The sequence below is a fragment of the Lepisosteus oculatus genome, chromosome 15 (genome assembly GCF_040954835.1).
Source record: "Lepisosteus oculatus isolate fLepOcu1 chromosome 15, fLepOcu1.hap2, whole genome shotgun sequence".
Classification (NCBI taxonomy): domain Eukaryota; kingdom Metazoa; phylum Chordata; class Actinopteri; order Semionotiformes; family Lepisosteidae; genus Lepisosteus; species Lepisosteus oculatus.
The window spans coordinates 6,176,262-6,192,099 of NC_090710.1; the positions used below are offsets into that span (position 1 = coordinate 6,176,262).

A 15,838-nucleotide genomic window follows, 5' to 3' on the forward strand; every position below is an offset into this window, starting at 1 on the left:
GTTGAAGTGTGTTATTAATGTTTTCAGTGTTTACACGTGGGTGTTGAAATATGTCCACCACACAGTTTATGGTGCAGTTAGGAGTAAGTCACAGGCAATTAAAACAGATTCCCTGCATTAAGTTCTCATATTCAGTTCATGGACTTAGTCTTGTTGAGTGAAAGTGTCTTGTCAAGCAAGGGTAAGCTCCTTTTGTCTTCACTGTGTGTTTGTGGTTTAACTTTGTTTGCTGGCTTTGCAATGCAGTCTGTCCCATTTTAGAAACCTCTAACACTGCATTTTTATTATGTAGATAGACATACTGTACTGTAGATGTTCTGCCTGTTTCATAGGTCAAAGTACAGTATATGTACATGATGATAGTGAACCATTAAATAACTGAGACCACTACTGTGATTGCTTACTTCGACCAAATATACGTAATATCACTTTATTGGCCATATACAATTTCTTGTATTAGGACGTTCTTTTCACATACCCCAGCTTGCTCTCCATGAGACACACAGAGAAGGAGAGAAGCTTGGGGTCAGAGCGCAGGGTCAGCCATTTATACGGCGCCGCTGGAGCAGGTAGGGTTAAGGGCCTCGCTCAGGGGCCTAACGGAGTAGGATTCCTCTGCCAGCCATGGGATATGAACCAGCAACCTTCCAGCCACAGGTGCAGATCCTTAGCCACAAAGCCACTGCACTGCCCACATACGTGGAGTAGAATTAGAGGTTACTTGAGTGCTCTGCTTTCTACTATTAGGCAACATTCAAAGCTTATAATATTCTTATATCCCGTAATTCATGGGGAATTGTGCTTTAAGACATTGTAACCCTAAACAGTGTTTCGTACAAGATACATTTTAAGCTTTTTATGAAGATGATCTAAATTAAAATCATAGCAACATTCCAGTAACAGAAATATCTTTTCATTTTTTAGCAAAATGAATAATGGTGAATATATAAAATAATGTTAATATTTGTCTCATTGATGTGGGATCTGAACATCTGTGGTGATTTTGATAATGATAAGTGAATGAATGTTTGTTGACAAGACAGTAAGGAGCCAGGTATTCTCCATAGCTGTGCTCACTCATGTTTTTTATATCTTTCTAGATATCAATCTTGAGACGCAGTGGAAGGACGATCTATCCTACAGTGCCAGAAAATGCTGAGAAAGAGGCACAGAGCTTATTTGTCCAGGAGGTAAGTCACTTCTTGTGAGGCGGTGATTATCTCTATCAGAATAGCATGAAATACTGCACATCTGCAGGGCTTTACTGGATTTGACTTTGCCTCACTACTGTACATATTGAAGAGAGGGTTTGGGGATGACTTTGCTCAAATGAATGACCGTCATTGTGGTTAAGTGCACTCTTTGCCTGAGGGTTGTGAAATTCTGTCAGTGTGGGATGGGTAACTGGAATAGCAGAGCATCGTGTGTGTTGTTCGTGATCTGACACTTGTGTGGGTAGGAACCCACTGGAGATTATTTAGTGTAAGAAAATACCTTGTGTGGATTGAAATCTTAAAGTCATGCATCTCCAGCACTGTGTACCACCTAACCCAGCAATGGTTATTTTAAAGCTGTCTGGATTAGTCATTGTGAATTACCAGTAAACAAAACTTAAGATCATGGAAAAATAGGAATGGACTGGGTCCCCAGGTTGTTTAGAAAAACGCAGTGTGTAGAAATTCCCTTTGGAGAGACTTCTAAGGGACATTAGAATTCCCTTTGGTGCTTTCCTCTAATGTAGTTGCTTTTTTAAGGACTTTACTGTATTTTTGAGGAGTGGAAAAATGGAGTGAGGAAGATAGGGACAATTTTACTGGAAATGAGAAAGGTAAAGGTTCATGTTGTGAATACAACATGAAAAGATGATAATCCCTTGAAATTATCCTGAAACAAAAAGGACAAAGAGATACATGTGAACATTAACGTTTTTGGACATTCAAGACAGAGCAGAGAAGCTTTTTACACAGAGGATCTTGGGAATCTGGAATCATCTCCCTCGTTGTATTAGAAGCAGATCCCATGGGATCTGTGAAGAAAGGATTGTTGGAATTCCCAGATCAGATAGATACTAACAACCAAAGATTACAAAGTGGTCTGAAGTTTTTCCTCATTCATATGCTTTGTGATATGCAAATTCAAAGATGAACGTCATGATGGAAAATTCCTTTTTTCCCTTATTTAAAAGTTTAAAATTTCCTTTGTAAAATAATGTGAATTATATGGTTAAAAAGTATTTTCCAAGCCTTGGCCGAGTTCAGCTTCTTCATACTGTATGTCTAGTAAAAACAGGAGGAAGGAGAAGGTTAGAGCTTCAGGCTAATCCCTTCTGTAACCAGCTTGATTTGCATCTAGACGGTTCATGCTAAAGTTACGGGAAACTAGCCTTTATAAAGAGTATTATCACTATTATTTCACGTGCATTGTCTGCCCTTTTTAGACCGAAAAGCAGATACATTCTCATTTTAACACGTTTCAATGATGGCAACTCGGCCACACCCATGTGGGAAATTTGTATAGCTCTGTCTCTCATGAAAGGTATTCATTACTGAATTGCTGTCTATATGCCAATTCAGCGAATGATTTCGCCTGTATACAGTATGAACTACAGTATATAGTATTTTAGATAGCTTCACTCCACTTACCTTATAATAAACCCTCAACGCTGATTGTTTTGGAAATCCTTTACATCCCCAAACTAACTTTCATAAGTCAACATAATACATTGAATTGGCATGTTTGGGATGCTCTTGGAAGGTGGAGTACATTTCATAAACACTTCTCTGTCTTTTCTGGGAGTTGAGCAGTGCTTCCACACTACTAGTGTCTCCTGAAAGAAAGGGTAAGATGGGGTCACTTTTTATACATGGGGTGCACTGTTCTGCAATCCCACATAGTGGTGCAGTGGTTAGCATAACCGAAATTTCAATTACGGACATTGGGTGTTAGCGTGGCGTTTGTATTCTCTCCCCATGATTGCATAAGTTTCTTCTGGGTGCTCCCATTTCCTCTTACAGTCCAAGGACAAGACTGGAAGGTTTACTACTGGGGTAAATTGGCCCTGATGTGAGTGTGTGTGCGTTTATGTCTGTGTGTATGTCCTGCGATGCACTGGCATCCCATCCAGGGTGTGTCCTGCCTTTCACCTATTGTTTGCCAGGTTACTCTCCAGCTCCCTCATTACCCTGAATTGGATGAAGCAGCTACATGATGGATAGTTGTTCTGCCATTAATTTGTATCCATGAGTTTGGAGTGTGTCAAACCAAATTGCATTTCAATCTAAAATTTTGCTCAAGGTGTGCCCTGCGATGGGCTGGTGTCCTATTGCTTGTCGAGATGGGCCCCAGCTCCCTTGCGATACTAAATTACATAAAGCAGTTAGAAAATGGACGGATATTTTTAAGAAGTTGTTTCCTTGTTTACTTTTCATACATGCATTCACACTAGCAGTCAATGCATGCATGTGTACAACATAATTCCTTGTTTCTGTGCATATAGAGTGCATTGTCTCTGTGCTGATGGGTAAGCTACTGTATACACTTGATGTACCGCAGAATACACTGTGCCAGTTGACTGAACACACTTCTGTGTTCAGTGGTGGGGGAAAGTGCATATCTCTCTCCTTTTCTTTACACGTAATTTGGGGACAGGACATGGCAGCACCATGGAAAAGGAGAAACGATCCTTCCCTTCCCTGGTCAAGTGTAGCATGACATCATGAACAACAGCTGCAGACTTCGGCACAGCATGATTCTGTCACTCTTTGGGATTTTTTTAACATGCAGACTAGAGTTCAAATTTTCAACTGTAAGGTTATCGAGTCATTTCATGTAACAAGAATGACATTCTAAGTTATCCTATCTTTCTGGTGTAACTATGAATTACAACAGTGCACTGTTTTGATGGTTCTCGCCAGTGTATATTCTGTGAGTTACTAAAGGGGAGGTGTAAAGAATAGCTCTTGGGTTATTCTCTTGGGGTTGGTCAGACACCTACATATTATCATGCATTGCCATAGATATTCTTTGAGCTTGCTGCCTCTTTGGTTGGTGGTTATTAGATCTGGGAATGCAGCCATTGTCCCATTTATAACATTCCTTCCCACGTAAATGTCTGTGTCTTTCTAAACCAAATATTTGTGAACAAATTGAAAGTATTCTAGGGTGTAAAAAACTGTTAGTAAAGATATTTCACAATCTGATTTAGGTTTCTCAATTGGAACATTTCCCTGAAAACCGGTTTTCCATAAATCATTAATAGAAGGGAAAGCAATGACCTACATTCCTTGTACAATCCTTGTACTGTATACACTGAATATGAAAATATGTAGATTTCTTAAAATGTATTTAATTTCTTAGCAGATCTGAAATCCAGCAAAGGAATTTCTATGGGCATGAAACCCTGGTTAATTATCTGGGCTTCTGAAAATTTGAAAGCACTACCAAGTTGTTTCCAAGTTATTTCAAATTCTAAAAGTCAGGAACAGTACAGGAATCCATGCCTCTTTTTGCTCTACATTTCATTTCACATTATATTATGTTTTAAGCATTGATAAGGGATATGTGAAGCAGAGCTCAACAATTTAAAAACTGGAGGTTTCATGTGCTGAATTTATTAATACAAATAATCCAAATATGTAGACAATTTTGTCACCAGAAGGAAATTAATTTGTTCTTTATATTAAGTTTAATATAGTTTAGAGATTATCACAATGGTAGCTGTACAATGCAAATAATATATATATATACACATTATAGTAATGTAAGTGCATACTGAAGCCATCCGGTTCGTCTTTTTAGTTTGACATAAAAACAGTTACAGACAACAGGAGGAAATTTGGCACGTTTAGCTAGTTTTTTTTCAGGAGCTAATTGATCCAAGGAACTCATCCTGTCTTTTCTTGAAGGATGCCACGGTGTCAGCCTCAACAGCATGGCTAGATGTTCAATTGAATTCTCACGCATTCAGTATGTGTTTACTGCTGTGTAATTATATAGATAATTAAAAATAAGTTTTAAATGGAAATTGGTTTATCCTACTGATTCTCCTCTCTCCTTGTGATTCTGAATTCCTGTGCACCTGAACTGACAAATGTATTTTCTCAACCTTACAGCTATTTGATTTTTTCCCCCACAGTGCATAAAGACCTGTAACTCAGACTGGCACGTTGTGAATTATAAATATGAGGATTACTCAGGAGATTTCCGACAGCTCCCAAAGTAAGTTCCTTTTGTACTTTAACATTTTTCCCTCTCTTTTCCTGCTAATCATCCTATAATACCAGGCTTTGATAAATGTGCTTTATTCATTTTCTGGCCGAGACAAGACTCTGTGTTTTATCAGCTCAGCGACAGAAGCAGTGATTTCGTATCGTTTTTCTTTCACTACATTCATTCTCTTGAACTAAGTTCATTTAAACATTTTAAACTTTAAACATTTTAGAAATTTTGGCATCAGACTCATAAGGAAGTACAGGTCACTCTGGTCCATAGTGCAACAATACAAAATTTCCTTCTAACTAAGCTATGTAAGGCTTTTTTTATGATTGAGTAGCAACCATTTGCAGAAACAGTGATGATAATGGGGGAGGGGGTAGACTGTACAGGATCCACATCCTTAAAAAAAATCTCATCTGTTTTATCCATCTGTTGTGCAAATGGATTCTTGCTGTTGATTGGGAAAAGTTCAGTATGAGGACATTATTTCCCTGTTGAGTTGGCTTCAGAAAATGAGCCCTGAACACCCACAAACCTTTGCAGTATGGAAATTTGAGCTCTATTCCCAGTGTTGAATTCTGTATGGAGACACAAATGGGCATTTGCACACAGTCCTGATTTGTGTTCACTGGGAAAGGTACAACATTAATAGTTGAGGAAAAGAAGGGTGAAATTTCTAGTGCAGTACTCCTCTCTGAAATAAAGATGGCCTTGCTTTACAAATAGGCAGCAAGCCTTTACAAATGGCTAGCCAGCTTGTGTGATGAGAGCTGTAACAGTAATACTTCAAGTGGGGAGGCAAAACGGGAATGTGTGGTTGTCTTGCAGGCAGGGTGGGTCTTGGACTCAACAAACAAAATCAGTGTAGCAGAATCAAAGAACCATCTGCTAAAAAGGAACTGCAGAGAAAGGTGAAAGCCGAAATCAAGTTCCCTAACACCGTGCCATATGCCTCCCGGTTTTCACTCAAACCTGTGACATCTAGCAGCAGACCACCGAGAGCAGCATCTGTGATCTGCAGCATGGGTCCCTGTGTAATAATTTTGTTTGATGGTGATTCGTTAAAAAAAAGTGTTTCACTCATGTGAGCCATTCCAATGAGAACGTTTCACCTGGGAGGGATATTGATTTACTTAAAGGGAAACTGCAGTCCCACTTTCTCAAACTGGTTATTAAATCTCGTTAATTCAGTAATCTCAGTATAATGTTGTTGATGTTCAAGATATTTCTATAACATTTCGAATTAAGCACAAACCTGTGAACTTTGTGAAAGTACTGAAAGTGACCATGTTGTCACTAACCCCTGTTCTCACCATGAGCGAGAGTTTCCACATATCGCAAGATGATGTGGCCCTTCCTGCTCACTTGTCACCATAATGACTAATGTAATGCGATGTACAAGCAGATAAAGTACAGGTTGTGCAACAGACATCTCACCGTATTATGATTTACATGCTGAGTTAACAAGTAAGCAGTATTTTATGGAAATATTTCTATTAAATAAACAGAAATGTATTCACAAGCCCGCTTCTCTATAGTGTAATAACTTGAGATGACATGATGCAACCTTTTGTTGCCTCATTCTGAATCACAGAATATGGTGCAACACATACCTGGAAATTTAATCTATTTTGTGATGTAAATTGGTGGTTTATTGTGTACTTGTGTCGTGGTTTTAAAAGCACTCATCAATGCTAAATCTTTCTAACTTCAAAAATTAAAAATAGCATTGCAGCTCGTCTTTAATCAGACCATTTAAAATAACTAACATTGCAGTGTATTATTTGTTTATCGAATATCTTAAGGCCCCTGTGAAGCCAGGCTTTTAAAGTCCCGAGAATCACTGGAAATGAACAAAAAGAAACTAACAGTTAAGGTTTCTATAACGTAACAAGTAGTCATATTTGCTTTCTAGAAAGCTAAACCAAAAGATTACAAATTAGGGATACATATAGTATAATTCTTTTCCATGTAAATTTCATTAACTCCTGTGAAATTTAGATTGGCCTTTAAGGTTCTCTTTTTGATTTGTAATTGGTCAAGCTCTCAGTTATTTTAAGGATGTTTTGCATGAGTGCCGTTCAGCTCTTAATTTGAGATGTATTTCTTCAGACCTAGTTACTTTGCTGAAGACCAGGCACCATTAAGTGGACCTCTCTTGAGCAGCACCAGAGTCACTGCAACTCTCAACAGTTTTACATTTTTCTTTTCATTACAACTTCATTTTTCTGTGTTTAATTATGTCTCTTTTCCTGTGTTTTATTTCTCTCTTTTCTGTTCTGTGCCTTGAATGTTTTTTTAGTTTACCGTCTAGTGCAGTGTCTGTCTAGCTGTTTCCATGCTGCTTCTAACTGAGTCCCGATGACTGTGTTACAGCAAGGTGTCCCGGCCAGATAAGCTGCCTGTCCATGTGTTTGAGGTAGATGAAGATGTAGACAAAGACGAGGTGAGTACTCTGCCTAGAATCATCCCTACAGATAGTACAGTATATGTATATGAGGTGTGTTTTGAAAATAAAAATAATTTTGTAGTCTTGTAGTCTTCAAGGATATTTTATTTTGGCATGGCTAGTTCTTCTTGCAGGGCTGCACAATGTTGGGACCCCAAGCTGGAAGAAACAGTTAGAAAAGGGATGGATAGTCCTTCTTGCCCAGTCCCTTTCTCAAAGAAAGCTGAAATTCCATCAAAGGACAGACACAACTCATGTCGTGTCAACACACCACAGTGTTACTGTACATGCATTAGGGATTTCAGTGCAGTTACTTGAACTGTCATCTGGTAAATCTGAACTGTAGCAAATATATTGATAAGCTACTGTACCAAACTGCTTAAGAATATAGTTTCTTCCTGAACACAAATCCTTTTGGATCAAGATTAAGAATGATCTGGCTCTTTCAAAGGATGGCTTTGTCTTTTTTATCTCTTTCCAGTTTTGCAAGAGAGGTTAAACTGCACATCATCAGCATCACTTCCCCCTGCTGATGAATAGGGCTTTTTTCTTGTTACTGTAATTTAAAAACTGTTTGCTTGTTTATTACAGTTTACTGCTTTGTAGAGCCAGAAGAAAAAATATATTTTGTAATAAGTGTGAATTAAATCAAATTTGATAGCTCACAAGACAGAAGTCAAGTGCAGTTTTCCTAAGTCCCCTGAATTTATTTATAAGGTATAAATATGTAATAACTGAATATATTGGTGTATCTTAATTCAGACCACACAGAGCAGTGCAGTATTTAAAATATATCAGTTCTTAAGCATACTGCTTTCCCTGTTCCTGTAGAAAGGTGCTACAGTAGGGCATTGTATTGTTTGCCCTATAATTCTTGTTAAATACAGTATGTTGGACACACTAAGTCAGTATTCAATTTGTCATGTAATCATGATTATTAAGATAGATAAGACTTTATTAATCCCGTAGGGAAACTAATGTGTTACAGCAGTCCAGCCCAAGACAAGCAAAAACAGACATCAGAATAGTTATAAAACAAAAGACAACAAAATAAATAAAAATAAATAAATAATAAATACATAGGTGTGTGCAAAATGTGATGATCAACGTCACTGTAAAAACAATAAAATATGTGCAAAATGTGCATAGGTTTATACAGACTGATTGTCGAAAAAGTACAATGGAGCAAACATGCTGTCCATAAACGAGCAAATGAAGGGTTAACAGTCTTAGCCTAGGGCAGCATTATACACCCTGACAGCCGCCGGGAGGAAAGACCTGCGGAAACGTTCCCTTGAACACTGTAGCTAGCAGTCTGTTGCTAAAAGTGCTCCGCTCCCCAGTAACAGTCCCATGAAGCGTATGAGAGGCGTTGTTCATGATGGCTGTGAGCTTGGTCAGCATTCTCCTCTCAGCTACCACCTCCATGGGGTCAAGGCTCATCCCCAACACAGAGCCAGCCTTCTTGATAAATTTATTGAGCCTATTTGCATCTTTTGTCATGATGCTGCTGCCTCAGCACACAACAGCGTAGAAGATGGCCACAGTCACCATTGATTCATAAAAAAATGTGTAGCAGTGTTCCACACACGCCAAAGGACCTGAGCCTCCTAAGAAAATAGAGTTGGCTCTGATCTTTCTTCTACAGGGCGTCAGTGTTACCAGACCACTCCAGCATATCATCCAGGTGTACCCCTAAGTACCTGTAGGACTTTACGCCCTCTATGTCCTCACCCTGGATGGAAACAGGGTTCAGCTGAGACTTATTCCTTCAAAAGTCCAAGATCATTTCTTTGGACTTGCTGGTGTTAAGCTGAAGATGGTTAAGATGACACCACTCCACAAAGTTGGTAATCAAGCTCCTATATTCCTTCTCCCTCCCCTCTGTCATACATCCCATAATTGTAGAGTCATCTGAAAACTTCTGCAGATGACATGTCTCAGAGTTGTACCTGAAGTCAGAGGTGTAAAAGGTGAACAGGAATGGAGCAAGGACAGTCCCCTGTGGAGCCCCAGTACTGCTAACAACCTGTTCAGACACACAGCTCTGTAGCCGTACATACTGTGGCCTGCAGGTCAGATAGTCTATAATCCAGGACACCAGGGGAGTGTCCACCTGCGCCGCCCTTATCTTATCTCTCAGTAAAGGTGGATGGAGGGTGTTAAAGGCACTGGAGAAGTCAAAGAACATAACTCTCACAATGCTCCCCGTCTTCTCCAGGTGAGAGTTAGCTCTGTGTAGCAGATAGATGACTGCATCCTCCACTCCCAAGTGTTAATAAAGGTTTCTAATAAAGGTTTAATAAAGGTATAAATAAACCTTAATAAAGGTTTCTAAGGGCACTGATTCTTAATCTGGAGGTGAACAGTTTTCAAGTTGTAGCTCAGCCTGGTTGAGCCAATGCCCAATGTAATGAACACAGGCTTAAGAGAGTAAACCTCGAGCTTGTTTCATGGTCTCTTGATTTTTAGTCAGTCATTCGGCTAGGTACAAGTAAACAGAGCACTCTTGAAGTCTGCATTTCCTAGAACTAAGTGAGATTAAGAATGAACCTCTCTACCCTCATTGAACCCTATTGCATACCCTCAGTTTTGAACCATACAGTAAGTGGATATTTTGCTTTGGTAAAGGTTCTGTTTTGCATAGTTGAAATCTGCTGGAGATTCAGAAATACTAACTAGCTGCATATTTTTCTTGTAAAAATCCTATCAACTGTTTGCAGACAGTCCATGAGTACATAAAGTTATTTTTCATATTGTTTGCCATGGACTGTGCTGTGTAGTCTTTTTGTCTGGAGACTCATACAGGTAGTTTGAGGACTGAAACGCAATCCAAAAACGGAACCACTGGCACTTTTAGTTTAAAAAACCTGGCACCACTGACTAATTAACTTAATTTTGGACACATTTCTGGTTTGTTCAGTGCCTTGTAAAGATGCAGTCTATTAGCTGTGTAATTTAGACTGTATTTAGTTTGGAGAGCCTATCCAAGAGACCACATTTGATTTTTCAGGATCACCTGCTGAGAACTGCTAGCCCTGGGGGAAGAATGACACAGGAGATGCAGTATTGTATTTCACTGTACTAGTGTGGCACAAAGACAGAGAAACATTGTGTTCCCTATCCATTTTATTCTTCAAAAAATAACTTTGATGGCACACCAGCATATCACTTAGTAGTACATGGACATGTATGTGCACATGAAAAATAATTGGATGGCACGGTGAAGTTTTCCCTGCCCCATCTATCGTGTTCAGGGTTCAGTTCCAACATTGGAAGTCTATCTACGTTGGGTTTGCCTTCTTGTGTTTGTGTGGGTTTTTATGGTGTGCTGCCAAAACATATGCAGTCTGGGTTCGATTGGCTGTTCTAATTTGTTCCATAATTGCTCCAAGCCCTGTGTGGAACTGGTTGGGGGGGAAGTGCTCTGTCAATACCACCTTCTGCTCTGCGCTATCAGAACAGGCTTAAGTTCTCCAAAACCCTTGCCAGCACAAGCATTCTTCTAATGCTGCGAGGGTGAAAATAATTTATTTCAGGTTCATGTGCGGGGAGAGCATATTTTCTCCGCAGGGTTCATGAGAAACTTCTTGGCCCTTTTGTGGGTAAATACCACACCCTTGAATGTAACACCTTCTGTCTTTTTCCTTGATTATTTTATTTTGATTAGATTTGTACTGGCAGCCAAATACAGACCACCCAAATATTCATGTTGTAAACTGACTATGATTTGACTGCCAAGAGCTGACATTGAAGGCAAATTACTCTCCTCCAGTCCAGACCACCAGTCAAACTGTTTCTACAGGGAAAAACTTCAAACTAATTGTCGTACACAGATGAGCATGCCCAAGGAATATCATTTTCAGCAATTATAATATTGTGTGAAATAGATACAACCTTATTTACTCAGGTCTGTTCTTATGCGATTAAGACTACTTCACATTCTATTAAAATATTTTTTTCTCTTTGTACTGTAGATAGCCACTAAATTGGCAGTAAAAGGCAACACAAGACCTGTAATCTCCACCTAAACTGCTAAAAACATTCGAAGGAGTCCTGTACTTAAGATAAATTACTGTATATAAAAAATAAAACTGAAGTTGAGGGTGACTGCTGGTCTTGGGGTTGCTTAGCAACCATCTGTAGTGCGTTATAATCCAGAGAGAGCCAAAAATACAGGGGGAAACCTTGATACACAATGAGCTCAACCAGATCTTGAAGAAATCCAGGCTTCCACAGACTGTTATACGAAATGTTAAAAGTATTTCCTTTTCTGCCAGTAGAAGACATTGGAAATACTATTTGTAGCACACAAAAAAAATGAAAATGCAGTGTAAAGATGAAAATGATAATCAATTATATTGATTAAGATCAGTGTATAGAAAGGTGTTAAATTATACCGACAGTGTGGTGCAACAAGTTGAAACAAGTCTTAAAAGTTACTGAAGTTTTGAAAATAAGTGACATCCCCAGAGACTTGAAACACATTTGACCTTCCCAAATCCGCAAGTGTGGGAGATTTGCAACTTACAGTACAGCTGCTGCTTTGTCTGATTCTTCTTCCTCAAAATTCTCACTTCTGCAAATTTTTGGCGGTTTTTATAAATAACGTTTTATATTTTGAATCTAATGGAAAGCAGAATAATGGAAATTGAACAATGGTTCCCCATTTCCCCAGCAGTCCTCTTACAGTATAGGCCCTACACTATATGTAAAAGTTTTTTAATGGTTTTAATTAAGAAGGGTTAAAGCTCTGCATAGAATGCAGCAAACGTGGATTTTTTTTTTATTAATTTATTTTTCAAAATCCTGTGTGTGTTTATAGTGGCAACTAGGAATCCAACATTCGATTTTCAGTGTGATGGGTCTTAGTTTGAGTAGCTGTTCTTTTTAGTTTGTTGTCCCGGGTTTGATGATCTTTGCTGTCCTTCTGTTAAGGGTTGCAGTCGTGTTGCTTTCAGGATATTCTCTCTGCCCTGTGGATTTCCTTCAGCTTAATCAGCTTTGAGATGTGTCTTTTCCTTAGCATCTCCACAGCATCTGCAGCCTGGAAAGAGCCGGACTGGCTGTGGCGGCGAGATTCTGCCTGAAACTGAGCCAAGCACTTGTGTGTGTCCAGTATGTGCGCTCGCGCGCGGGAGAGTATGCGTGTAGGGACTGATTACCAAGGCTCTGTTTTTCAGGACACAGCCTCCCTCGGCTCCCAGAAGGGAGGGGTAACAAAACATGGATGGCTTTACAAAGGCAATATGAACAGCGCAATCAGCGTGACCATGAGGGTAAGTGAGCCAGTGATCTCGGATAAAAGTGAGCCAGCGCGTCCGTGCTGGATGCGGTGTGTTTCACAGCTGGGCCTGGCTGTGTTCCTGTGTGGTATGCCAAGACCATGTTTGTTAGTCTTCACATGCATTGGGGTTATCCTGTTAAGCAGCTGGTGCAAAGAGAAATGATTTCTTTTGCTCAGTCAACTGGCCTTCGTTACTGTTATTTACTCTTTTGTTTGCCATACAGTATGTTCAAGTAACTGTCAGGGAACTACAAACGTCTGTGGTGTCATAGTTCTATAAACAAGTGAGTGTTGTCTCTACTTCATGCAGAAACACAATTCTACGTTGACCTTCTATTGAGATGTAAGCCACTTTGTTTTAAGTTAACTAACTGATAGATTTGCACTTTGTAGTACAAAGAGTGGCCTTTTTGTATCGGTGTGAGCAAATTATGTTAATCACGCAGTGAGCCAGTCAGATCGGATCTTGTAAATGTTTATTTTCATCTTCAACACTCCATCTTGGTCTCTTTGTTTACCTTAATTGTTTTTTTTGAAGACTCTGATCAATGTGAACAAAATTGCAAGTTTTGTTTCTTAGCCTAAGTAAGCTGTATAGTTAAGTCAAAAGTTGGTACAATAGGAGAAAACATTTAGAGCCTTTAAATAAACTCTTGATGCTCAGTGCACAATTTACATCTGACTTTTGTGCAATGCCAAATTTTAAATCACAAAGTTGTCTCCTGTAGTTTAGTCTCAATCCTGACATTCCATTCTGTTTTTTGTTCATCCTTAGCTCACCCTTAACATTGATTTTTTAATTTCCACTTTTTTTGCTTCTCAGTCATTCAAAAGAAGATATTTTCACCTAACTCAACTTGGAGATGGATCTTACAACCTGAACTTCTACAAGGATGAGAAACTCGCCAGAGAGCCCAAAGGATCAATATTCTTGGACTCCTGCATGGGTGTTGTTCAGGTAATCTTGCGTCCTGTGGCATGAACAGTGGTTATTTAGATGAAAACGTATTTGAACACCAAGAGGGAAACAAAAATATTTAAAGATTAATGTAAGTAAAGGGGGTGACAATTTTAATGACAGCCTGAGTGAAAACTGTCCTTAGACCATTTATACAATGCAAAAAACATGACTTGAATCATTGAATTTTCTAAAGTCAGTAAACTATGAGACTATATCACAGAAGTAAATGCAAGTCTTCAGCCACGAAGCATTTGGATTCCGTACTGTACTGATGAGCAGGTTTTGTGTAAAACTCTTTCTCAATACGTGTGAGTAACGTGAAAGTCACCTAAACAAGACAGCCTGAGTAACAAACGGACACAGACAGGGGATGACCGAAAGTGAATCAATGCCATTTACTGTATCTATCTAAAGTTTCACAAATTAACAATGGCTTGTATTGTATGAAAAGTATAAGATCACTCCCTGAGTACAGCACAATCTGCCTTTCATCCCTGACTCGCTGACTGTGGGAGTCTGGGCTTGATGCTTAATGAGCACAGTGAAGCAGATGTGCTGTTTCTGACCTTTCGAACGGTGCTGCATTCTTCAAGCACTTGCTGTGAGCATACAGTATCAGTGTAAGAATAATAAGCCTGTGCTGCAGAAGAAACAAACCCTTTGATTAAAGGGGGTGCAGCCTCCTTCCTGGCCAAGTTTTGTCCTGTTGAAGTAACGTCTTAAAGATAACACAAGGTTGGCTTGAATATGTGTGTGAAGGGAACAAAGGCTTTGGTTGTGAAGATTGTGGTCTCCTGTCCTCAGTTGTCTGTTCCAGAATTCTGCTTGCTTAGCCTGTTGCTTTTTTTCAAAAGAGTGACCTGAGTGATTCACTGATCACTGCTTATAATACTTTAAAATGGTCATGGTGAAAGGCCTTGTTTGTTAATTCCAATCCTAAACTTTAAATGTTATGATTGTGGAACTTGTTTTCAATCTTAAGTCTCATTTCATAGTTGCAAGTACCAAATCCTGAACTAATGAATAAACAGTCAGTTCATTCTTAGTGCTCTCCACTTATGTTCAAGCATCATGGACTGGTTACATTTAAGAACTTAACATAAAAATGAGAAGAGGGCATTCTGGTAGTTGGTTGCTAATTGATCCACACATCTCATCCATCTGTTTTTAAGATATGCTGAAGTATGGCTTTAATATCCTACCTGGGTAGTTTTACCATTCCTCCACAACATTTTAGACAAAGTGCTTCCTGTTCTAAGATTTAAATGCATTTCCACATTGAGGACTTGGAATAATTGCATCAGGACTTCTCACAACATTCTCTTTTTCACAACCAGAAATGTTTTTAGTTTCTCCAGCCTGTCAGTGTAGTTCATTTCCTAAAGCGCAGTAAGGTTGCTCTTCTCTGGACTGCAGCAACATCTTACCTATGTGGTGACCAAAACTATACATATTCCAAAGGGGGCCTTATTTGTGTATTATGGTCTTTAATTTTTGGTTCTGCACTTTTAACTACTGTGTATATCCTGACACTATTTAATTGCTAACTCATTGTCTAGTAGTTTAAATTATTTCAACATAAACACATAAGTCATTTTCATAAATAGCCTCTCCTAGCTCAGTGTTTGTTATTTCAAATTTACAGTCTGTTTTGCTACCTCCATGCAAAACATTGCACTTGTCTACCAGTGCATTTGACAGTACGTTCTAGATGGTTTGAATTTTATCTAAATGTTTTTGAATTCATTAGCCACTGCTTCTGCAGTGTTTGCCAATTTTACTAGTTCACTATACCAGAATCTATCAGATGTTGATGTAAATTAGGAAGTGCAGTGGTCTAAGTACAGATCCCTGGGGTACTCCACATTTTGTAGATATAATACCATCTGACATGAACAGGAAATTATCCAGAGTAACATTGTCCTAT

At 39.0% G+C, this 15,838-nt stretch overlaps 1 protein-coding gene across 19 annotated transcripts in view; it reads left to right on the forward strand.

Moving 5' to 3' along the window:
• The window catches only part of LOC102689632 (dedicator of cytokinesis protein 9), a 157,089-nt gene that overhangs the window by 83,432 nt on the left and 57,819 nt on the right, over positions 1–15,838 (forward strand). For all 19 annotated transcript variants that reach the window (XM_069179239.1, XM_015363482.2, XM_069179249.1 and 16 more), the window contains exons 3-7: positions 1,101–1,190; positions 5,135–5,217; positions 7,591–7,660; positions 12,847–12,942; positions 13,774–13,908. In XM_069179239.1, coding sequence (XP_069035340.1) covers positions 1,101–1,190; positions 5,135–5,217; positions 7,591–7,660; positions 12,847–12,942; positions 13,774–13,908 — 474 coding nt within the window. The remainder of the gene's footprint in view (positions 1–1,100; positions 1,191–5,134; positions 5,218–7,590; positions 7,661–12,846; positions 12,943–13,773; positions 13,909–15,838) is intronic.